The sequence below is a fragment of the Hemiscyllium ocellatum genome, chromosome 1 (genome assembly GCF_020745735.1).
Source record: "Hemiscyllium ocellatum isolate sHemOce1 chromosome 1, sHemOce1.pat.X.cur, whole genome shotgun sequence".
Classification (NCBI taxonomy): domain Eukaryota; kingdom Metazoa; phylum Chordata; class Chondrichthyes; order Orectolobiformes; family Hemiscylliidae; genus Hemiscyllium; species Hemiscyllium ocellatum.
In genome coordinates, this window is record NC_083401.1 from 8982703 (window position 1) to 9008359 (window position 25657).

A 25657-nucleotide genomic window follows, 5' to 3' on the forward strand; every position below is an offset into this window, starting at 1 on the left:
TAGGGCAGGGTGCGGATTGGTTGTGACTCCCTCTAGAGAGGATGAGTCTAATACCCAGTTACTAAAGGCAGTCTCCATGTTGCAAACAGGTTCCATTCTTGAGCCCTTTTGCAAGTTGATTTGTGTGCAAGTTGGGCATCATGCAGAAAAGTATAAAATAAGTTAAGTACTGGAAACTTCCATATGTTAAATCTTCAAAATTGCACCCTTGGATGAAGAAGCATTTGTAAGTGTAAGTAGTCATAAGTTGTGTATTCATAAATCAGGGCCCCCTTATATTTGGATGTGATGATGATCAAAAGCTGCTGGAGCAAGTGGAACTTTGTACTGGCATCAGGAAAGTAAAGGACATTGTGCTTGAGTTAGGTAGTGAAACCCATTGCCCTCCATTATATTAAATTCCTGTTGAGATGTGTTGTCTTGTATCGTGTTACTTATCACATTTTGATTGAACTTTCTCGTTTTATTTCACTTTTTTTTTCATTTTCTTCATGTAGGCTGGATGTACTATATATGACCATTTCGTTCACATCAGCAATCTACCTGAAGATGGTTATACAGAAGTTGACATTTTGTGCGTTGCTTTTCGATTTGGAAGAGTAAAAGATTCCATGTTTCTGAAACCCCACAATAAGGTATTTGTTTGCTGCAAAGGGATATAGATACATGCATGGGTAAAGACCTGGCATATGGAATGCAATGTGGAAAAATGTAACGTTACCCATTTTTGCAGAAAGAATAAAAAGCATATTATCTAAATGGTGAGAGGTTGCAGAGTTCTGAGAAAGAGATTGGGTGTCCTAGCGTATAGGATCATTTAGTACAGAAGAGACCATTCCATCCATCGAGTATGCTAATAAAAAAACCACTACTTGCACTCATTGCTCTTTTCCATGCTAGGCCCATAGCCTTGAATGTGTTCACATTTGAGGTGTTCATCCAAGTACTTTTTTTTAAAGATTGTGAGTTTCCCCCACTCAATTACCCTCCCACACAGTGCATTCCAGAAGCCCTCTAAATCTCCTGTTTTTGACTTGTTAAAACTGTGGCCCTTTGTATTTGTTTTTTTTTCCCCCTGCTTTCTATTGTCCCTGTCCACTCCTCTCATAATCTTATACACCTAATATCAGGTCTAATCACCTTAGCTTATCCAATTTCTTCATAGCTGAAGTGCTCTATCCCAAGCAACATCCTGTTGAATCTGTTTTGCACCCTGTCCAGTGCAATTACATCTTTCCTATAATGTGTTTGAATCACTGAAGATTAGTTTGCAGATGCAGATGTAATCAGGAAAGCTAATAGAATGTTATGATGTATTGCAAAGGGAAGTGAATACAGAAGTTAGGAAGTTTTATGCTTCAGTTATATAGCGTATTAGTAAGACTGCATTTGGATTAATGTGTATGTAGAATAGTATAACACAGGAACAGGCTCTTCAGCCCACCATATCTGTGCCAAACATGATGCTATTCTCAACTAATCTCATCTGCCTGTACATTGTCTGTTTCCTTCTATGCTCTGCCTGTTCATATGTCTGTCTAAATGCCCCTTAAACCTTTAGCTATCATATCTGTTTCTACCATCACCCCTGGCAACACTTACTACCCTCTGTGTAAAATACTTGCATCTATAGAGTCAATAGCCAGAGACATTTCCCCAGGGCAGGATTGACTGGTACAAGGAGTCATAGTTTGAAAATATTAGGAGGAACATATAAAGGAGACGTCAGAGGTAGGTTCTTTATGCAGAGAGTTGTGAATGCATGGAATGCATTGCCAGCGTGGTGGTGGAAGCAGAGTCATTGGGGACATTTAAGCGACTGCTAGACGTGCACATGGATAGCAATGAGTTGAGGGGTGTGTAAGTTAAGTTACTATATTTTACATTAGGATTAACCTCGGCACAACATTGTGGGCCAAAGGGCCTGTTCTGTGCTGTACTTTTCTACGTTCTATATCACCTTTTAAACTTGCCCTCTCACCTTAAACCTTATGCCCCCTAATAGTGGATATTTCTACCCTATCCATGCATCTCATAATTTTATGTGCTTGTATCAGGTCACTTAGCCTCCAACGCTCTCATGAAAACAATCCAAGTTTGTCCAACCTCATGGCTAATTCACCTAACTTGCACATCCCTGGATGCTACAGGCAATTTTGCATGGCCAATCCATCTAATCTGCACAACTTTGGACTGTGGGAGGAAAGTAGAGCACCCAGAGGAAACCCGCGCAGACATGAGAATGTGCAAACTCCACACAGTCAATCACCTGAGGCTAGAATTGAGCCTGGCTCTGTGAGGCAGCAGTGGAAACCACTGAGCCAATGGACCGCTCACTTGTTCAGATTAAATTCCATTCACCATTCCACTGTCCAACTTTCTAGATGATCCACATCTTGTTACATCCTTCGATATTCTTCTGCACTATCCAAAGCTCTTCCAATTCTTCTGTCATCTGCAAACTTACTAATCAAGCCACTGACATTTTCATCCAAATCATATTACAAATAAGAGGTCCTGCCACTGATCCTGAGAAACACTACTGATGACAGACCTTCAGTCAGAAAAGCACCCTGTACAACTACCCTCTGACTTCTGCACCCTATCTAGCGGACATGAGTGGCAAAGTTTTTACACGTCATGGTTCGCATGTGGAGTGAACTTCCAGTGGAAATGGTATAAGCACAGTTACAACATTTAAAAGACACTTCGAGAAGTACACTAAAAGGAAGGGTTTGCAGTGATATGTGCCAGGAGTAAGCACATGGGGCAATTTAGTTTGGAATTATATTTGACATGGGTTAGTTGGACCAAAGAGCCTGTTTTCATACTGTATGACCCGTATGAAGTCTACCCAGTATTGTACTTAAGTTCAGCATAACCTCTCTTCTCTTGAACTCTATACCCTATTTGTGAAACCTAGAATACACTGTGCTTTATTAATAGCTGTTCTCCCACCTTTCATGACTTATACATACTTAGACCATGGTCTTTCTGCTCCTGCACCACATTAGAATAGTACCCTTTACTTTATAGCGTCTCTCCATGTCCTTTATACCAAAGTGCAACACTTTACACTTCTCCACGTTGAACGTTATCTGCCACCTGTCTGCCCTTCCACCCACCTACCAACGTCTCATGGTTTGCAATTCCACACAAACCAGGTTATAGTCCACAACAGGTTTATTTGGAAGTGCAAGCTTTTGGAACGCTGCTGCTTTGTCAGGTAACTAGTTGTGTGATTTTGTTAACTTTGCCCATCCCAGTCCAACACTGGGACCTCCACATCAAGGCTTCCAAGTTTTGTGTCATCTGCAAACGTTGAAATTATACCTGTGCACCAAGATTGTTTATGAACGTCAGTAAAAGAAAGGTCCTAATACTGTCCCTTTGGGAAGTCTATTACAAGCCTTACTCCAACTGAAAATTATCCATTAACCATTATTCTCTGCTTTCTATCCCTCCCCCAATTTTGTTTCCATGTTGCTACTGTTCTTTTTATTCCATAACCTATAATTTTTATCTTAGTGTCACACAACAGACATGAATTAAATACCTTCTCAAAGTCCATGTCTGCCTCAACAACCCTGCCTGTTTCCTCTTTTAAAAATTCGAACAAGTTAGGCATTATATTCCCTTAACAAAACTGTGCTGACTCTTCCAATTTATCCCATATTTCCATTATTAACTCTATCAAGTCTTAACTATTGACTCTATCCCAAATAATTGTTTCAAGAAGATTTCCCATGATCTAGTTAAAGTGACTGGTCTGTAGTTGCTAGGCCTGTCTTTAGACCCATTTTGAATAAGCAAGTAATAATGTTTCAAACTCTCCAGTCCTCTGGTGCCATCCGCGAATCCAGGGAAGATTGAAAAATCCTTGCCAGTGCCTCTCCAGTTTCCACACTCGCCTTCTAATCCTCATTTTTCAAGTGACCATTGCCAGCAGCAGTGCTCCCTATTGAGCTGGGTTTTTTGTATGCTAGATGTCTGCTTAACATTCAAGTGTACAACTGCAAGCAAATTGTCAGAAATATCCTATTTGGAAACAATACTGCACAATAATGAGTATTTGAACCTACTTTTCTAATCAACCTGTTTAGAAATGTTATTGCTTACCTGGAAAGGTGTGACTTGAACCTTGGCCACCTGGTCCATGGGTAGGGACATAAGCACTTTGTCACGTGGTATAGAATTGATCCATAATAGACAAGGGTTCCAGATTGAATGCCTCATTTGTTTTACTATGACTGATTAGGTTTCAAATATTACTTTATTCATGATGTAAGGAGGGAAAAATAAGTCAAGATTTCCTGCTCCTAAGTTAGTGTAAATTGAGATTAAGGTCTTGAGTTTGTTTACAGTCAGAATATGTCGTCAGTTCACTCAGTTTAACCTTGTCTTATGCTGTGATTGGTACAGGTCATTCTACAGCTAGAGAGTGGGAACGCAGCCACATCCATGTGCAACTTTTTCAGAGAAATTCCTCATGACTTCCATGGAAAAACTCTGGAATTCTCTTTGTCTCCTAAGGCAGGAACACAATTGTTGGTAAGTGATCGGGGTTTTGCCACACCTGGCTAATAGATGTAGCCAGATTGATTGCTTGCTTTTGGTGACGATTGGTAACAGGAAGTTTTGGTCAAGTGCCAGAGTTTGACAGATTTGTGGGCATCTATTGTAGAGTAATCATGTATGGATTCTGAGTAGAGAGAGTTTTATGGTCTGAATGACTTTTTCTCACTAACTCTGAATGTATGTATATGTGCAAGATTCCAGGTGGATGTGATAAAGAGCCATTTTGAATCTCCAAGTTATTCTGTGTACGCATTTGTTTGTTGTACACTGTGACCAGTCGTGAAAAAGCATATCCTGTGAAAACCGTATCCAAGCAAAAACCTTTCAAAGGTGAATGCCTTAAGTAGTGATTTCTGATGTAGCCAGAAAACTGTTGAATTATATTTTTTTTAAAACTTAACATTTGGTGGCAAGCATCTAATATTACATAATTTTGGAACAGAGTAAATTGGATTGACTACTGATGTAAGGTATCAAATCCTGAAGTGTCGAGAGATTATCCCTCCTCAGCATAAGTTTGGGCAAGTTGTAAACTGCATTCTTCTTTTAGCCTGTGAAGGCTTACCACTTGATCCTGCTACACGTATATTTTTCCTTATCTACACCATTGCGGACACTAGCCAGTAAGACGTCTCTGACGCATTTAACCTTTTATCTTCCTTACAGCTTGATTTCACCAGCGACAGTCCAGCTGGGTTTCGCTTTGATTCTCCTCCAGCTCCTCAACTTCGATTCAGTGACCCTCAAGGAAATCCTCTGCAGGGTCCCAATTCACAGCAGAATATAAAAAGTAGCTCAGGGAATGGTGCTCAATCAGCCAGTAAGGAGCCAAATCCCTGGTGGGGTCGCTCTGGACAATCAATACAATTCATGCCACTTCCCCATGCTAAGCCCATCCCTCAGACTATGTCAACGGTTTCAGAGAAGTCCACGTTTGAGACCATCTTGTCCGGCACAAGGGCAAAATGGTCATCTGACCTCCTTCACTGGGCGGGTGGACCCCTGAAGGGTTCCCTTGATGACAAAAATTGCTGGAAAGCCATGACCTATCGAGAGACACCACTGGAATGCCATATTCTTTTACCTTTGGCGTTCCATCTTCCACTAAGTTTGGAACACCAAAATCGTCTCCGATTTCATGTTGGCATTCCAAATGCCCCAGCTGTTGCAACTCCTGAAGTCGATCAGCCAATATTTCAGATGCTTATCTCAAAGGGTGTGGTTTCCACCAAGCAGGAGCTTGACAACTTGTTAGGTGTGATAGAAGCAACTCGTTCCATCCAATCAAGGGTGACTGAAAGTGTAAGTCCTCTCATTTTAGCTGCCCAGAAGTTTGAGCTAGATAATCTGAAGGGTGATTTTGAATCCCTGTCTCGTGATCAATTAAAGGAGAGGTTGCTTTCTGCAATCACTGCATGTCGTCTGGCAGTAGTTTTAGCTGGGCAGACCCACACTTTTCTTTCTGAATTGAGGTCTGATAGGCTGTTACGGGCAACTGGCATGGAAAAAATTGCTCCCAGCCCTTTGGAATTTCCTAACCTATCCACTGCAGATTTGTTAGGTCCTCATTTTCTGGATGTTCTGACATGTCGCCTGCTGGCAGCGAAGCAAAAGCAACACGACCCGGCAGCTGCAAAGGAGTTAAATTCGTTCATGACAATCTCTCAGAAAAGAAAAGCTCCACCCAGAGGCGCCTGGCCTATATTTGCAGCCCGTGGTAAGCCCCCTCCTTATCCACTTAAAGCTAAGGTATTGAAGAGCTAGCTTTTATATTTCCTGACTTAGGCATTGTGATCCGTATGATTTCTGCTTCCTAATCTGATCCTGAAACACCTCCATACAAATGGGCAGCTTTCAGTTCATAAAGTGGAAGAACTGAAAGTTAATGAAAAGAGTAACTCTCCTTGGTAAGCAAATTCACTTACAGTTACAAACTTGCTCATGATTTTGATGCTTTGATATTCAAGATTTGACCCGCCTAATGCACATACCACAAGATGAATGTTTGTGGAGATCCTTGAGGTCCCACTGCTGTTCAGAATAGACATTTTAGTTTCTGGCAGCAGAAAGCTTTGAATAAATACCTGTCAGTGATGTTAGCTTATGTCCTGTTCATCGTGAAGTGAAATGAACATCATTCTTGACGTCAGTTTGTCAACCAAATTGTCTGTAGCTGCAGTAAGGGTGTAGATTCCAATCTTAGATTTATTTTGGAAATTTGGACATATTTATTTACAGCGTATTCCCATGAGTGATGCAACAGCTTTTACTACAAAACTAAAAGGGGCAGGGCACATTGCCGTTTTATAGGCCTGGGGTGGGTAATAAGTGCTAGCCTAGCAATGCCCACATCCTGTAATTGAGCACAGAAAAAGCCTGTCACAGGCTCTTTGTATCACCCTCAACAGTTGTCTTACAATCTAATTTTTTCATCCATAAACTTGGTTTTATTTCATTGACTTTCCTCAATCAGATTTTTAATATATATTTCAAATAATTGTGGTCCCAGCACTGACCAGTGCTGCACTCTGCTTGTTACAGATTGCCATCCTGAAATGCCCCCCCCATTCCAACTTTGTCTTCTATGAGCCAATTCTCTGTGCATGCTAATATACTGCCTGGAACACCATGGGTTCTTATTAAGTAACTTTATGAATGGCACTTTATCAACTGCTTCCTGAAAATCCAAATATGCTGATTTCCCATTTGGTATCCTCCTTGTTACTTCCTTAAAAAATGTTAGTAAATTTGGTAAGCAGGACAAATTAACCCTTTATGAAGCCACTCTGACTGCTTAATCATAGTATGAATTTTTAAATGCTCTGTATTACCTTCTAGTTCCCCAATAACATGACCTGTTGTTTGACTCCATCCCTCTTTAAATAAAGGCATTACGTTGGCAGTTTTCCAATCCTCTGGGACTTCTCCAGAATCTGAGGATTCTTGGAAGATTGCTAACACTTTATCCACTGTCTCTGTGGCTACTTTCTTTAATAACCAAGGATGTATCATATTGAATATGGGCACTTATCAGTCTTCAGTCCCATTATTTTCTCTAGCATTTTTCTCTCAATAGTTATCGTATTTATTTCCTCTCCCCCTTTTGCTTCTTGATTATTTTGTGATTTTGGTACTTTGAACCTTTTGCTGTGAAGAAAGATGCAAAGTATTTATTCAACTTCTCTGCCTCTTCCTGGTTTCCCCATTATTGCTTTCCCAGCGCATTCTCTAAGGGACTTAATGCTGTTCCCTTCTTGGAGTCCTCTTTCTTCACTGGGATTTACCTATGTTGGAACCATTGCTATTTTCTTAAACGTCTACCGTTGTGCCTCGATTGTCTTTGCTGCTAAACCCCTTCCCCAGTCACTTCCAGCCCAACTCTGCCCTCAGTTGTTTGTAATGATCCTTATTTAAGCAACCAAAGTTCCTCCCTCTAAAGCTGAATGCTAAATTCTACAAGGTTTGGGCACTGTTTCTAATGATATGTTTTACTCTGACAGTTTTTATGAAATCTATCTCACTACACATCGCAGATCTAAAAGAGCCATATCCAAGGTTATGTCCACAGCACGTAATTCTAATAAACTGTGCTGAAGATACTATATGAAGGCTTCCTCTGCTAATGTGACTATCCCAGTCTACATGAGAATTAAAATCACACCAGATTAATGTACTGCCTTCAGTACGTGCCCTCATTATCTCCTGATTTGTTTTCTGTCCCATCATACAGTTACTCTTAGTGGGAGGTGAAGGCCTAATGGTATTTTCACTGGACTGCTAATCCAGAGACCCAGGCAATGATGTGGATTCAAATTCCACCAACAGATGGTGAAAATTGAACTCAGTAAAAATCTGGAATTAAGACTCTAATGATGACCATGAATCCATTGCCAATTGTCTGGTTCACTAATGTCCTTTCGGGAAGAAGACTGCCATCCTTACTTGGCCGGCCTGCATGTGACTCCAAACCGACACCAGTATGGTTGACTCTTTACCTCTCTATGAACAATGAATGTTGGCCTAGCTAGCGACACACTCATCCTGTGAATGAATTTTTTAAAAGTAGGCCTACTATAGATTACGAGGTAAAAACAATGACTGCAGATGCTGGAAACCAGATTCTGGATTAGTGGTGCTGGAAGAACACAGCGAAATTGACGTTCGGGCAAAAGCCCTTCATCAGGAATTTTAAAAAAAACAAAAAAAAACTACACTACTATAGATTACTATTACCAGTTGTAATTTTAAAAAATAATTCCTTCTTTATTTCTTAATTTCACCCATATGGATTCAACATCTTCCAATTCCGGATAATTCCTTGCATTTTTCATCCTGTACCAGCAATGCTGACTCACCTTTTCTTCTTGCCTACCCTTGTTCAAATACACATACCACTAAATATTTAGTTCCCAACTTTGAACCATATCTCTGTCATGGCATTAACCTGTATTTGAGCAATGAATTAATCTACTTTATTCTGAATGCTATGCATGTATTAGTAAAGAGTTATTAATTGTGCCCTTTTACTACTACATGTATTTCCCTTCAAGTATTTGTATGTCAATGCAAAGCCTGGTATGTAACCCATCTGTCCCAACAACTAAGGCGTCATCACAAGTGGCTTTGTTGTTTACAATAAAGTGCTTACAGTAAGTACTTGTATAATCTAACTTAAGATGCACATTTGCTTTCAGTGTGGTTCTCTCCGGTTGCTAGAAGTTACATATATTCATATGCAGTGACCTTTGCAGGCAAAAGGAACACAAAAATAAAATGTGAGCAACAATAGTTTTCAGATGCTTTCTCCATACCACATCTCAACTAATTAGATTTGACTTGCTCCCTTCTCTCCCAGAGCTTTTCTTTCTCACACAACATAAATTGCAGCTTTCTTTTGAAATTTGGCGTTCTTCTATTGTCCTGATGACTGCAAGACCAAACGCTTCAATGGCATGTCTCTGTTTTTTCAGCAATGTTGCAGGTAGTTACCTATGAAAATTACAATTGAATCTGCTTCCACCACTTTGTAAGGCAAAGCTTTACAGATTATAACCACTTGCCCTGCTTAAAAATAAGATTTCTTTCTATCTGATTGTCAGTCTCCTTAAATCTGTTGATTTCTTGACACTTCTACAACAGGAAACAGTTAAGAGGGGATACAGTTACAGGTCATTCTGCTATAATGCCCAGTTCGTCAACACGAATTGGCTGAAACGCAATTGACAAATTTTGGACATTGTTTGGATGCTGTGAATTTTCTACTGAACAGGTATAGCAATTTTCTATTAGTGCTCTTCTGTGCGGTTTTCTATAGCATGAGTTTGCAGAGGAAGGCAACTGTCACGTAAGAACAGAATGATCTGTAATTGACAACTTTCCAGTCCCACCTTTTCAAAGATTTGTTTCTAGTTATTAATCATTCTTTCATAGTCTCCTTCCACGGCCTCTTCACTATTCTGGGTTGATACCATTTAGCCATGGAGATCTCTATTTTGAGATCCATGAAATTTTTATGTAAGCATATTTCTAAGCATTGAAATAAAACAAGAACACCAAACTCTGAGTTTGCTAATTCCTTACTGGAATAATCTTAACATTGTTATGTTGTAATTTTTAATAACTTCATCCATGGATACTTGTAAAAAATATTCTGGTTTTAGAACTTAAGAACTCTGAGTAGGAGTAGAAAATTCAGCTCCTCGTGCCTGCCCTGCCATTCCGTACGAATGAATATTCTCACATGTCTCAATTCTACTTTCCTGCCCTCTCTCCAGAACCCATCAACACATTATGAATTAAAAATCTGTCTATCTCTTCCTTAAGTTTACTCCATGTCCCCTGCCTACTAGGATAGTGAATTTCACAGATTCATGAACATTCGAGATATGTAATTTCTCCTCATCCCTGACTGAAATCTGCTACCCCCTTATCCAAAAACTATGGCCTCTTGTTCAAGATTGCCTCATAATAGGAAACATCTCTCTCAGCCTACTTCCATTTAGCATCTTGTATACAGGTTCTTCTGTAATGCAAGTTTTATTAATGCAAACAGCTATAACACGATTGAAGAATTGTGGTCGGGTTCTAAAGCACAAATTTTTAAAATGTGCTTTGGCTGTAACACAGTTACTTCGCCAACACTTTGAGCGCTGTTTCTAAAGCATGATTTCTCTATAATACGGGGTTACACAAGAACCTAATCATCACGTTATAGAAGAACTACCTGTATCTCAATTAGATTTCTTCATCCTCCTAAACTTGAGAGCACATAGGTCACAGCTGTCCACAGATCAAAGGTTTTCTTATGAAATTCAGCTGATGAATCTAAATCTTTTGAATCTGTGAATGCTCAAAATATTAAAGTTTTCTTTTGTACTCAAAGTATACATTCCCATATTTGTTGGTTATTTACCTTCCTTACTGGCTCTTCCACATCTTTTACAGTCCCACTGATTTCCTTTCTTTAACATTGAGGTGAAATAATATCAATATAAATAATATCTTTATTGTTTTATCATCTCTCACTTGGAAATTGAGGGAGCCATACTGAAGTTTTTATTTCTCTTATGCCTGCAAAAGCTCTTGCTATTCCCCCTTATAGTATATGCCAAACTTTCATTTCTCTTCTTAACATGCTTTATCTTATTTTGTTCAGTCATGGAGTAGGTTATACCCAACTCTAAAACCACAATGAATGCACTGTGACAGCAGTGTACACCACCTGCAAGATAAGCTACAATGCCTCAGCAAGGTATCTTTGATAATGCTTTCTAAACCTGCAACTTCTACCGAAAAGGGCATAGGTAACACATACATGGAAGCACCAACACCTGCAATTTCTCTTCCAAGCTGCGTGCCACATGACCTGGATCTTTTGAAATTAATCTTCTGAAATAATCTCTTTGTCTAAGTGATGAATACCTTTTCCCAAGGTTATACCTTCTAACTTGAGATCTTTAATCAGGGAAAAATTCATGTTGCAATAAGATTTCCTGTTGTTCTTCTGAACAGCGGAGACAAGAGGCTCATTCCATTCAGTTTCTCCTTAAACAATAGACCGCTCTACCAAGGAATTAATTTAGATAACTTTTGATTTAGTATTCCTGTTTTAATACCTAGACTCCAAAAGGTTTTTGTTCCCTTGATTACATGATTTGCTGCAGTGCAGAGTGTGTATTGGTTGATCTGTTGCTACAGACTTTGGTGGACTTTTGAGATCTGTTCATTTTCGAAGGATTTTGATGAAAACTGGTTTCAAATGACAAAGGCCAGGTAATGCAGTGACTTAGAGTCACTGCCTTGACTTCAGGCCCAACCCAGCTGTGGAGATCAAAATTTCTTTACTGACCAGGCTATATGTATCCTATTTAACATTGAGTTTGGCAGTGCCATTTCAGCTTTCAGTGCGCATGAAAACTGCATAACACTTGAATCTAACAGGGCTGATGCTAGTAGCCTGATGGTGCCTGGCATAGCAAACGGTAGAATAAGTGTATAAACGAACTACACACAGGCATTGTACCAATGTTTCTGAAGCATTTATTATGTATCTGACCATTCTGATCTGTCCTTCATGTGTTTGGTTAGACAGGGTAGACTGAGCTTTACTCTGTACTTAAACGTGCTGCACCAGCCCTGGGGATATTTGATGGGACAGTGTAGAGGGAGCTTTACTCTGTTTCTAATCCTGTGCTGCACCTGCCCTGGAGTGTTTTTTGGGGACAATATAAAGCTTTGCTCTGTATCTAACCAATGCTCCACTGTACTGGGAGTGTTCAGACCATGTAGAGTAAACTTTACTCTCTATAACCCATACTGTAACTACCTGGGTGTGTTTAATGGGTCAGAGTAAAGGGAGCTTTACTCTGTATGTAACCCATGGTATACCTACCCAGGGAGTGTTTGATGGGACAGTGTAGAGGGAGCTCTACTCTGTATCTAACCCTGTGCTGTTCCTGCCCAGGGAGCATTTGATGGGGCAGAATAGAGGTAACTCTACTCTGAGTATAACTCTGGCTGTACCTGTCCAGGGAATGTTTGATGGAACAGGGTAGAGGGAGCTTTACTCTGTATCTAACACTGTACTATACCTGCCCAGGGAGTGTTTGCTGGGACAGGGTAGAGGGAACTTTGCTCTGTATCTAGCCTATGTTGTATTTGCCCTGGAGTGGTTGATGAGACAGGATAGACAGCCCTCTTGCTATTAGCACTAGGTGCCTGAAATGGGTGTGTTTGGTTGTCCAACACCAGCATACCCCAAGTTTATTGTGCAGTTTTTTTTCCTCAGAATCCTAACCTCAGAGAATCTATCAACCTCAATTCAAGGAGAGATTTAAACAAACTCTTTGTTTTGCATTTTGTCTGGAGGTGTTTCCACCACTTGGATGTGGTGCTGATCATTTTCACTTGGTCTCACTGCCATTACAAATACTAGAGGAAATACATTTGGCCATCATAGTGTCACTTCATCGAATTGTACAGCTGCAGTACTGAAAGATAATAGCTGTAATAGAAAAAGGCCCTGTGGCAGTAACAGGTGTCATGTTTGGCGCATTTTCTGTGCTGCCACTCAAACCTACATTCAGCACACTGAAGAATTCAAGGGTTTTTCTCAGCAAAGGACTGGCAACCAACTACTGACCTCTCAAAATCTCTCTGCCCTCAAGCTAGTGGTTCTGAGGACCGGATGGAGCAGTGTGTTGAAGTTACTTCCATCTTCAGGAATTGTGCTTTGACAACCCTGACTGAGGTGATTGAAGTTTCTTCCCTCTGTTCAGAAAGATTCCAAATGAAAGGAATATTTGGGACTGTCATTCCAGGCTCCAGTGAGTACAAGTCCATGGTCAACCATTGTCCAGAACTGAGCAGACTCCTTAACTGAGGGGTTGCAGTGGAATGGCTGGCATGAGAATGGACATGTTACACTGATGTACAGGAAGTGCTCATATGAGTTGGAACAGAATAGAGGGAGCTTTTTTTTCTGTATCTAACCAAATGATAACTGACCTGGAATATTTAATGTTACCACTGAATGCAGACAAAAATGGGGACTGCAACTGCACCATTGTGACAGACACTGGCTTAACCCAGTCTGCTAAAGTGTAAACATTTTACAGCATTATATTTGAAAAAAATGGGGATTCTCATCATGGTAAACCTCTTCTCCTGGAATACAGTGTTGAGCACAGTTCCTTCCCCTAGTCATTTCTGTGTTTTCCTTTCTTCAGGGAAAAAGGCTCGTAGATGAGGCCCTTACATCAGTGGTGAAGATGAGAAACTCGCAAAACTCATGCACGTTCTGTGATGAACCAGGGCTCTGCAAAAAGAACATTCAAGTTTTTTTTAAACTAACTATTACCCTGCCTAATAAACAGGATATCTGGGCAGTTAGCCAGGAGAATACCGTACGAAACGCACTACGTGGATGTAATATTGTTTTTCAATCTTAGTCATTCAGAATTGATAGGCTGACTATAGTCCCTTTTTAAATTGCTCAGTAATTGTCTTGTCAGTTAGCAATGTGCGTTTTAGGTTGTGCTCCATATTTGCATTAATGTATTCTTTAGTTCCAAATGGTTCTAAAATAAATTACCACCTTAGACAATAGTTGTTCCAGTTTGTCTTGCTTTTACTGCTACTTGGTCTGTTTATCTTGGTATTTTCTAGGCATTAGGGTGACATTAGAATGAATAAACAAAGTCCATTGCTTATTTTCTGATCTTAGTTTATGAGAATCATCTTGTTTGAAAATGATTTCTTTGTTCTTAAGTTTTAAGCAAGGCTACATTTATGTCCAATATTTAGTGGCCCAATGAAAGTGTTACTGGGCCTACTAATAGCAAAATGCCAGACCATGTAGGTCAGTGAGGGTAGGGGTGATGACTTCCCGTTTCTGATCATTGTTTAACCAGTTAGGTCTGGCAGCTTTGACCCTTTTCTTTCCTGGTTTACACCAGCTCAGAAACTCTGATTTCTTGAGTTCACTTTCAGAATTTGCAATGGAACAATATTTACTTCTGCTCTGCTGGTTTAATAGCACATTCATATTTTCTACCTTTTATCTTGTTAAGAATCACAGCTATGTTGTCTGCAATATCAGTACAGATGCTGAACCATTTACGTCGCATGACTATGTTAATAGAAAGAACATGAACTATTTGTGCATATGAAAATCTGTTTTCATAATGAAAATGTATTGCTATGATCCCTAATACAGCAATGAAATCTATTTTACATCTGAGACATTAAGCTGATGCTCAGTTTGCTTTCTCAGATGAACATTTAAAAAAAACATTATTTTCAAAGCAATTTGGAACATGCTTCCTGAATAACATGTACCTGTCAGCGATGTAGTTATTATCTTATTGCTGCTTATAGGTTCTTTCTATGTTTTATTGCATTTCCAACAATAAAGAGGTGACTGCAATTAGCACTTAAGATCGAATATAAGACCATAAAATCGAGTTTGCTCCACCAGTTCATCATGGCTGATATGTTTCTTCCCTTAATCCTCTTACTAATCGAGAACTTATCTATCTCTGAATCTCAAGACACTCAATGGTTTAATGACTGCAAAATGCATTTGGAAGATCTAACATTGCGAACAATACTATATAAGTGCACATCCTTTTGCTTTAGTTTCACAACTGAAACATGAATAGACAAAGTAAAACCAAGAAATCTTGAAATCAGAAATTTCTCAAGGGGTGGCATGGTGGTTCAATGGTTAGCACTGCTGCCTCACAGCACCAGGGACCCAGGTTCAATTCCACCCTTGGGCAACTGTCTGTGCGGAGTTTGCATGTTCTCCCTGTGTCTGTGGGATTTCCTCTGAGTGCTCCAGTTTCTTCCCACAGTCCAGAGATGTGTAAGTTAGGTGGATTGGACATGCTAAATTGCCCATAGTATCTAGGAATGTACAGGTGGACTGGTCATGAGAAATGCGAGGGGTGGTCTGCTTTCCTGGGAGGGGTGGAATTGGAGAAAAAAAACTATAGAGTAATAAAGCTTATAGATGTGTTATTGAAGGGAGATATTGAAATATGCAGTACACATAGTATCAGGTAGTTAATCTTCATAATGAGTCCATGTTGAGATTGTTTTTTAAATGAGGAAGCAATAGAGACTTTATTAATAGTGACGTAAAGTAGAACAAGGAGGTTATGTCTAAGACACTACTTAGACCTCAGCTGAACTATTTTGCACATCTCCAGGCTTCCACTTCAGAGAAGATGTGAATACATTGCAGATAATGCAAAAGAGGTTTACAAGAATGTTTCCAAGCATGAGGCAGTTCAGTTATGAAGATAGACCATTTTCCTTGAAGAGAAAAAGGAAAAGAGGTTTGATAGTTCTCAGTCATGAGAGTTCTGAGCAGAGAACTTTTCCACTCAGAAAAGTTTTGAGAACAAGGTGGCACATATTTATGCTAATTTGTAAAAGATGCAAAGGCGGTTTGAGAGAAATATTTTTCATGTGGCAAATGTTTAGGGTCTGGAATGCACAGACTGGAAATGGTGGAGGCAGATGCAGTTGAGGCAATCAAAAGAGTGCAGATAATCATTTGCATAGAATCAACGTGCAGGGTAATGGAGAAAAGACAAGAGAATAGCACTGTTATCATGCTCATTTGGAGAATTGGTATGATACAGTCCTCTTCCTACAATAAACAGTTCTGTAAAATGAGTAGGTTGGGTGGAATTTTATCAATGGATTAATTGAAGTAAAGAATAAGTTTTCATAAAACAGTCTTGAAACAGGATAGTGGATATGGATGGGATCAAGAGATAATCAGAAACATTTCTGTTGAGAGGAGAGAAATTAAGGATAAGGCAGTTTGGCTTGTGTGTTCCAGTTGACTTGAGGAGATGGCAAATGAGTAGAGTTCTAAATGTATGTTAATTATGTTGTAACAAGTGCAATTGTAACTAAATTTACCATACTCATTTGAATTTAACCTTTTGATCTTTTTAATTCTCCATTTCCTTCAGCTATCTGAAGGTACTTGACCATGTTGGGGCACGGCTCCCTGAGTGCTGCAGTTTTCTGGTAATCTACCCAAGTAGCTGCTTTTGATCATTTGCATAGAAGCAATGTGCAGGGTAATGGACAAAAGGCAGGAGGATGGCGCTAAGTTATCATGCTCATTTGGAGCTACCTGACAGTATTCAATTATTTAGCAATAAGGGGCAACAAGTCTAGCTTTACATAGTCACTTTAGCAGTTAGGACAGGAGATGTGGCTCATGCATTTTTAAGTGTTATGGGTACTAAAACTGGCTGTGGGACTTTGGATGAACAGTGAATCCAAAGTCTTGATTGAGTTAAGCATCATGCATGGTTTTATAGAGTCATAGAGATGTACAGCATAGAAACAGACCCTTCGACCCAACTCGTCCATGCCAACCAGATATCCTAAATTAATCTAGTTCCATTTGCCAGCACTTGGCCCATATCCCTCTACACCCTTCCTATTTATGTACCCATTCAGGTGCTGTTAAATATTGTAATCGTACCAGCCTCCACCACTTCCTCTGGCAACTCATTCCATACACGTACCTCACTGTGTGAAAACGCTGCCTCTTAGGCCCCTTTTAAATCTTTCCCTTCTCACCCTAAACCTAGTCCTCTAGTTCTGGACTCCCCTGCCCCAGGGAAAAAACCTTGTCTCTTTACGCCATCCATTCCCCTCATGATTTTATAAACCTCTATAAGGTCACCCTTCTGCCTCTGACACTCCAGAGGAACCATTATGATCTAGTCATTTTTGTTTATCGTTGGTTTTCAACAGGGTCCCTTTTTTATAAACGTGGCGTTTTTCCCTCTTCTCATCTTCCTTCATCTGACTGACATTGGTTGGAAATTAAATCTTCCGTTTGTTAATAAGCTAGTGCATATAATGAACAAAAACTGTTTGTTAATGATTAATTGGTGGCACTGAGACTTTGCTGTGTAGCTTGGATTAAGCACTAACAGCAACCTGCCGCTTGCTGGACTTTTCCCATGCCACTATTGATGCAGTAAAACTTTGTCAGTTTTGCTTCTGAGATGTGAATTCACAGAAGAATGTAAAAGTATAGTTTCTAAAGCAAACCTTGTTGTAAGTAATTCTACTGTATTAAGTCTCAGTATTGTTCCATCATAGGTGCTTCAATGTAACGATTGGAGCTGACCTATGTTAGGCAGTGACTTCCATACAAACATCATGTTTTATCATAAATGACGTTGTTTAACAAAATTAACAAAATGACAGCATGTTTCTGGTGTACGTAAGGCATTGCTTACAGTCTTCTACCATAATTTCACATGCTGCTTTAATGAAACTTTGTGCTTATTCACCATTTTTACATAGTATAATGAAGGTCATACACCTTTTTGGTCAAGAGGGCATATCATTGCCCTCTTGGCACTGCCAAGAAGGCAGTTTATTATTGGGTTTCCATTGGTTTCAAGTACTTTTAGCTACTTATATGTTGACATGAACTGACTCCAAAGCTCACGCAGCAATGCACATGCAAATCTTTGATAGTGTGGCACCAAATGAAAGTTCACCATGTTGGCTAATTCTGTGACATTTTGGCTATTCTGGGCAGATATGCAAGGTGCAAAAAGGTTTCTATATCATGGTATGACACACTGAGGGAGCGTTGACAATGTCTCAAATGCACTACGTATAATCTTGAGAAGATCTCTAAAAGCCATGCAGAAATGCTGTCTTAGACTGGAGTGAAAGACACTTATTCTTCTAGAACTGAAAGTGCAGGCCATTGGGGATTTGTGACTGCTGAGACACGAGCAACCTTATTATCGTAGACAAGGAATGAAAGTAGCTAGTGCGCTGAGGCCCAATTTCTTCCAGATATCTTCATCTTAAACAAGTTTTTTTTTCTCTTTCCCACGCGCGCGCGCACACACACACGTCTTTACTTATGTCTGACAAACATTTTAAGGTGGAAGAAGCGTATGAATTAATAACACAATAACATGAATACCAATATCCATCAAGCATATTGTAATAAACAATGGTGCACATTGTGGCAAGCGCACATATTCTCACAGTCAGGGATCAAGATTACTGAAAAGCCAGAAATAATCTCAAGAAACGTTAAGGTCCTGGTTTTCGAAACAAAGTAACATGCAAAATTGTGTCTGTTTTGGTGCTTCTGTTTGTTGGGTGTTCAGGGCTAGTGAACAATCAACTTGACTTCTGTTTACACGATTATTGGTTGGAGAAATCCTATCTTGGTGCTTGCCTAAGAATTAAGTGGATCCCACAGTAGAACCATGATATTCAATCAGCTGCAGACTGTAGACAGTCAAATGCTCATTCTCCCTTGGGTAGGACAAAGGAATGGCAGATAATCTGACTCTGGAGCCAGTCACTCTGGTGAATTGTGTCCAAACTGATTTCCATGCCTGTGTTGCAGTAGCATTCTGACTAACATCTTTCATGTCAGATTTATGTGGTACGGCATGGATTAGCAACTTCTCATTAAGGAAATTCCAGGTAAATTGTGATGATTAGTTGTTCTCATGTCAATCAGTCTTCACTTATATAGATTCTCAGGACAATCAGCTTCTACTGTTTTGAAAGCAAAAAGAGCGCATGAGCTAGCATCAGATCAACTTAAGAGTCACGCGCTATCACTTGAATGTCAGTGATAGCAAAGAATCTGTCGTATCAATTACATTTTAAAGATTTTAACCAAAATGTTGTGAATTGAATGATACTACCTCAACTGCATTGGTGTAAATGTTTAAAAACATTAAACAACCCATTTAATTACAAAGTGTGATTGCTTGATCAAGGTAAGGAACCATGTACTGCAGGTCCTTGAGCTTGGAAATTAACTTGCACAATTGAATTTTAGATGTGATTCACTAGTTAGCATGCTGCCTATAAATTACATAATGAGCACTGAGTAGTGTCTTGATCAAGTAACAAGAATTAGTAGTATCAGAAGCATGTTTGAACCATAGAGGATGCTAAGCAGTCAGTATCTTTTGGATCTGGGGACCTTATGTAATATTTCCAGATTTGCAGATAATGTGAAATCTGAGTTGTGAGGAGGGTACAGAATGGCTTTGGAGGCATTTGGACAGACTGAGCTAGCATGACAGATGGAGTACGATGAAGTCTTACTTTGATTGTATGGAACACTGGTTAGCCTCGCAGGTGGAGAATTGTGTGCAGCTCCTGCTTTTCTTGTTTAAGAAAGGATGTACTTGATTGGCACTTACTCTCGCAACAGCCTTCAATTACATAGAAAGACAGGAGCATGACTAGATTATTCCACCTCTTGAGGCAACTCTACCATTCTAGATAACTACCCCATTGCTACATTCCTGCACCTTCCCCAGTTCACTTGATATCATTAACTAGCAATCTTATCAATCTGTCTTTAACTTAATAACTGAGCTTCCACAGCCATCTGGGTAGAGAATTTCAACAATTTACCATTCACTGAAAGAAAAAAATTCCTCCTTATCTGTCTTAAATGGTTTGTCTTTTGTTTTGAGAATGTTTCCTTTGGTTCTACACCCCACAGCCAGGAGAAACAGCCTTTCTACATCCACTCTGTCCTTTTTAAAAAGAAGTTGTAAGCTTCTTTGACATTGCCTTTCATTCGTCTGAAATCCATTGAATACAAAACACTTGAAAGGGACAAACTGGGTAAATGCAAGTAGCCATGATTCCTCTGTTCGGAGAGTCTAGAATCAGAAGACAATTTAAAAATAACAGGGTGTGTGCCATTTAGGACTGAGATGGGGATAATTTTATTTATCTATAGAGTGGTGTTCTTTCCAATCTCCTGAAGCTTTTCTCAGAGGACACTCCCACCTGACCAGGTATCAGTTTGGTGCACCTATGTTGCACTTTTTTTAAGATTAGATTAGATTAGGTACCCTCCATTATGGAAACAGGCTCTTCAGCCCAACAAGTCCACACCGACCCTCCAAAGAGTAACCTACCCAGACTACAATGAAGTAAAGAACTGTACATTCTGGAAATATGAAACAAAGAGAACAGAAATTGCTGGAGAAACTCCAGTCTGGCAGTATTTATGGAGAGAAAACAGTTTTCTTCACATATGCTGTTTTTCCAGCAATTTCTGTACAGATGCTTGTATTTCATTGCTTCTTCCCATGGTAATTAAAAATTAATCATTGGCAGTGATCTTGTTATCAACATCCAATCTTAAAAATATTGAAGCAGAGGTATTTTGAAACAACACTAATCAAATCAGAGGACTTGCAGAGATATAGAGCTTTGTTCTGGATCCAGGGAGGCTGCTCATCAACAAGTAATTCATTTTGGTGAAAGGAATGTGAGTCAATGTAGGGACCAGAGAACTTGATGAGATTCCATGCAAGAAAAGCAATTGATTCTCTTGAGATGTCCATCAACATTATAGGGAGATTCAATAAGAGTGTTGAAAAGTATGTGTACCGTTGATAATAGCAGGTCTGTTGAAACTTAGAATTGTCAGGTGGGTCAGTAACCAGAGATGAAAATGTGTTGCTGGTTAGAGCGCAGCAGGTTAGGCAGCATCCAAGGAACAGGAAATTCGACGTTTCGGGCATAAACCCTTCATCAGGAATGAGGAAAGTGTGTCCAGCAGGCTAAGATAAAAGGTAGGGAGGAGGGACTTGGGGGAGGGGCGATGGAGATGTGATAGGTGGAAGGAGGTCAAGGTGAGGGTGATAGGCCAGTGAGCATATCATGACAGCTTATACACTAGAGAGGTGAGAAAGAGAATGTATTTGATGCAGGAAATTGTTCAGGCCCAGAATGTATTGCTTGAAGAGTCAAGTAGTTTCAACAGTAATTCAACAGAGAAAACTGTGTCAGTACTTGAAAATGTAAAAAGTTACAGGGCCTTGGGGAAAGAACACAGAAGTATTGCTAACAGGGCAGAATTTTCAGTGAACCTGCATAAGTCAGATAGCCTGTTATGTAGTGTGTGGTAGTACATGTGGGCCCACAATTAAGTTTCATTCTTTGTGACCTTTTTGCATTAGAGATTGCCAACCTATTAGTTTTAATTTTTGTGAAAAATGAGACAATTATGACCACATTTTAAAGTTACGTTCAGTAAACTCAACCTTCGTTCTTGATTAGAAAGATTTTAAAGATTGAGAAAAATTGGGAAGTTTTACATTTTTGTTACAGGAGAAGAACTTCTATTGTAAGTCTTAGATTCACCATGTAACAGGGGGGTGCAATATGTACAACATAGAAACAGGTTCCTTATTTGGTCAGGACCCAAAGATTAATGTTTGAGTGTTTAGACTCCCACCTATTACGTTACACGAGAAAACAAGCCAACGTAGGCTGTCTTGCCTCTGGTCAAATTCTTAGTGAAATGAATAACCTTTTTAATCTACAGCTCCTGTGATGATCTTAAACTAAAATGTAACCTTCAACTGTGATATGACTCAATTAGGCATTTATAAAAATTCTAACCATTCCAGAAATAGACACCAGATTTGTCAAAGCCTCCATCATGTATGTCAATGGGCAAAAAAAAATCCCAACCTCCAACCTGCTACTAACCCCAGGTTCCCATATGGCCTTGGCAAAGTGCTGCTGAATAGGATAAAAACCCATGGTGTTAGGGGTAAGGTTCTGACTGGTGAAAGGCATATTTTTCAGGATGGTAGCTGGTGACTAGTGGAGTTCTGCAGAGCTCCATTTTAGGACCATACTATTCACATTATACAATGATCTGGACGAAGGAACTGAGGGCATTGATGCTAAGTTTGCAGATGACTTGACAATTGGCGGAGGGACAGGTAGTGTTGAGGAAGCAGGGAGGCTGTGTTGAAATTGGGCATGTTAGATGAGTGGTCAAAGAAGTGGCAAGTGGAATAAAATGTGGGAAAGTATAAGGCCATGCACTTTGCTCGGAAGAATAGAGGTGTGGACTATTTTCTGAATGGGGAAAGGCTTTGGAAATCTGAAGTGTAAAGGGCCTTAGGAGTCCTAGATCAGGTTAACATGTACGTTCGGTTGGAAATTAGGAAGGTAAATGCAATGATATCATTCATTTTGAGACAGCTCGAAAGAAGAGCAGAGATGCACTGCTGAGGCTGTATAAGACTCTGGGCAGATCACATCTGGAATATTGTGAGCAGTTTTGGCCCCATACCTAAGGGAGGGTGTTCTGGTATTGGAAGGGGTCCAGAGGACATTTACAGAAATAATCCTGGAGATGAAAGGTTGTCACATGAGGAGTGGTTGAGGACTCTGGGTCTGTACTTTTTGGAATCTCATTGAAACATAGAATATTGAGACGTCTGGATACAGTGTATGTGGAGAAAATATTTCTACTGTGGGAGAGAACTAGAACCCAAGTGTGCAGCCTTAGAAAGGACAATCATTTACAACTGAGAAGAGAATGAATTTCTTCAGCCAAAGCATGGTGAATCTTGGCCCCCACAGATGGCTGTGGGGGCCAAGATATTGAGTATGTTTAAGACAGAGAAGATAGGTTCTTGATGAGTATGGGGATCAAGTGTTACAGGGAGAATGTAGAAGAATGGGATTGAGAAATATATCAGCCAAGACAGAATGGTGGAGCTGATCCAAATGGGCCAAATGACCTAATTCAGCCTCAGCAGTATATCTCTGCTCTTCTTTCTAGCTGTCTCAAAATGAATGATATAATTGCATTTACCTTCCTAATTTCCAACTGAACCTTGAGAAACCTGAATTAGGATGAGGGGCATGGATAGGGTAAATAAACAAAGTCTTTTCCCTGGGGTTGGGGAGTCCAGAACTAGGAGGCATAGGTTTAGGGTGAGAGGGGAAAGATATAGAAGAGACCCAAGGGGCAACTTTTTCACACAGAGGGTGATACATGTATGGAATAAGCTGCCAGAGGATGTGGTGGAGGCTGGTGCAATTGCAACATTTAAGAGGCATTTGGGTCAGTATATGAATAGGAAGGGTTTGGAGGGATATGGGCCGGGTGCTGGCAATTGGGACTAGATTGAGTGGGATATCTAGTAGGCATGGGCGGTTTGGACGGAAGGGTCTGTTTCCATGCTGTACATCTCTATGACTCTATGAAGTCTTATGGTCTTCAGCAGGTCAAACTCAGCATTGAATTGAAGGCTAGTATTTAGCACATTAACTTTGTGCTAGCTATCTGTCAATTAGACCCTCTTGCTACTCTTCCCTCACAGATCTTTAAATGATTTGAAGAACGTGATCAATTCTTCTTTGAGTTTCACACAAATCTTATTTCCCTTACCCTTTCAAGTGAAATATTGTAAACTAATAAAACACCACAAAATTCACATCTTTTTCTCCTCCCAATTTAAAAAAGAACACAAGTATCTTAAATCTCACTTTCTCCCATAAACTTTGATCCTCTTATGATCAAGAACCTATATATCCCTGTTTTAAATACAACGTGACTAGGTCTCTGCAGCCATCTGTGGCAATGAGTTCCAAAGATTCACGACTCTGCCTGAATAAATTCCTCCCTGTCTCAGTTCTGAAGGGCTGAGTCTTCACACCTGTGTCCTCAGGTTTTAGTCTCTCCTGCTAGTGGAAACATCTTCTCCACATCCACTTTATCCAAGCCTCTCCATATTCTGTCAGCTTCAATGAGAGACCCCTTCATCCTTCTAAACTCCATCAAGTACTGCCCCAGAGTCCTCAACCACTCCTTATGTGACCCGGGGATCATTCTTGTTCATGTCCTCTGGATCCCCTCCGTTGTCAGCATCTCCTTCCTTAGATACGGCACTAGACTTCACACAGTATTCCAAATGTGATCTGACTGGAATCTTATACAGCCTCAGCAGTACTTCTCTGTGATTGTATTCTAGCCCTCTTGAAATGAACGCTTTAATTACAATTATCTTCCTAACTGTCAACTGAACTTGCATGTTATCTTTGAGAATCTGGTACTAGGACTTGAGTTCCTTTGTGCTTCAGATTTCTGAAGACCTTCCCCATTTAGAAAATAGCCCATGCCCTATTCTTCTAACCAAAGTGCATAATCTCTCGCATTGCCATGTTATATTTTATCTAATACTTCGTTACCTGCTCCTATCCTGTTCACCAAAAGAGAAACTGCTGGAAAATCTCAGCAGGGCTGGCAGCATCTCGAAGGAGAGAAAAGAGCTGACGTTTCGAGTCTAATTGACCCTTTGACAGACCTGCTGAGATTTTCCAGCATCTTCTCTTTTGGTTTCAGATTCCAGCATCCGCAGTAATTTTCTCCTATCCTGTTCAAGTCCTTGCATAGCCTCCCCACTTCCTCAATGCTACCTGTCCCTCCACCAGTCTTTGTATCAAGTGCAAACTTAGCAATAATGCCCCGAGTTTCTTCATTAAGATTGTTATTTTAAATCATTGTGGTCCTTACACTGACCCTTGCAGAATTCCACTGGCTGTCATCCTGAAAAAGACCCGTTTCACCCCATGCTCTGTTTTCTACCAGTCAGCCAATCCTGTAATTTTGCTGGTACCTTGCCCTTAACATTCATCTTATTTAGCAGCCTCCTGTGCGGCACCTTGTCAAAGGCTTTCTGGAAACCCAAATAGACTACCTCCACTGACTCTCATTTGCCTAACTTGCTTGTTACCTTCTCAAAGAATACTGATAGATTTGTCAGGCATGACCTCCCCATGATGAAGCCATATCGACTCAGTCTTATTTTACGATGCACTTTCATGTATTCCAAATTTCATCCTTAATGATGGACTGTAAAATCTTAGCAAGAACAGAGGTCAGGCTAACTGACCTATAATTTTCTGTCTTCCGTCTCTTTTTTTGAGCAAGGGTGTTAACGTTAGCCATTTTCAGTCCTCTAAGATTCCTCCTGACTCCAGTGATTCCTGGAAGATCACTGCCAATGCCTGTACAGTCTCCTTAACTGTCACCCTCAGAACTCTGGGGTGTAGCCCATCAGTTCTAGGTGATTTATCCACCTTCAGACCTTGCAGCTTTAGCAGCACCTTCTTAGGGATGGCCACTACACTCACCACGGGTCCTGAATCTGTTGAAGTATGCTGATGGTGTCTTCCATCATAAAGACTAAATCAAAGTACACCATTTCTT

At 40.1% G+C, this 25657-nt stretch overlaps 1 protein-coding gene across 3 annotated transcripts in view; it reads left to right on the plus strand.

The window, feature by feature from the left end:
- znf638 (zinc finger protein 638) overlaps positions 1 to 25657 on the plus strand; it is a 149559-nt gene that overhangs the window by 96898 nt on the left and 27004 nt on the right. For all 3 annotated transcript variants that reach the window (XM_060833880.1, XM_060833965.1, XM_060833906.1), the window contains exons 15-16: positions 498 to 635; positions 4423 to 4551. In XM_060833880.1, the coding sequence (XP_060689863.1) occupies positions 498 to 635; positions 4423 to 4551 (267 nt within the window). The remainder of the gene's footprint in view (positions 1 to 497; positions 636 to 4422; positions 4552 to 25657) is intronic.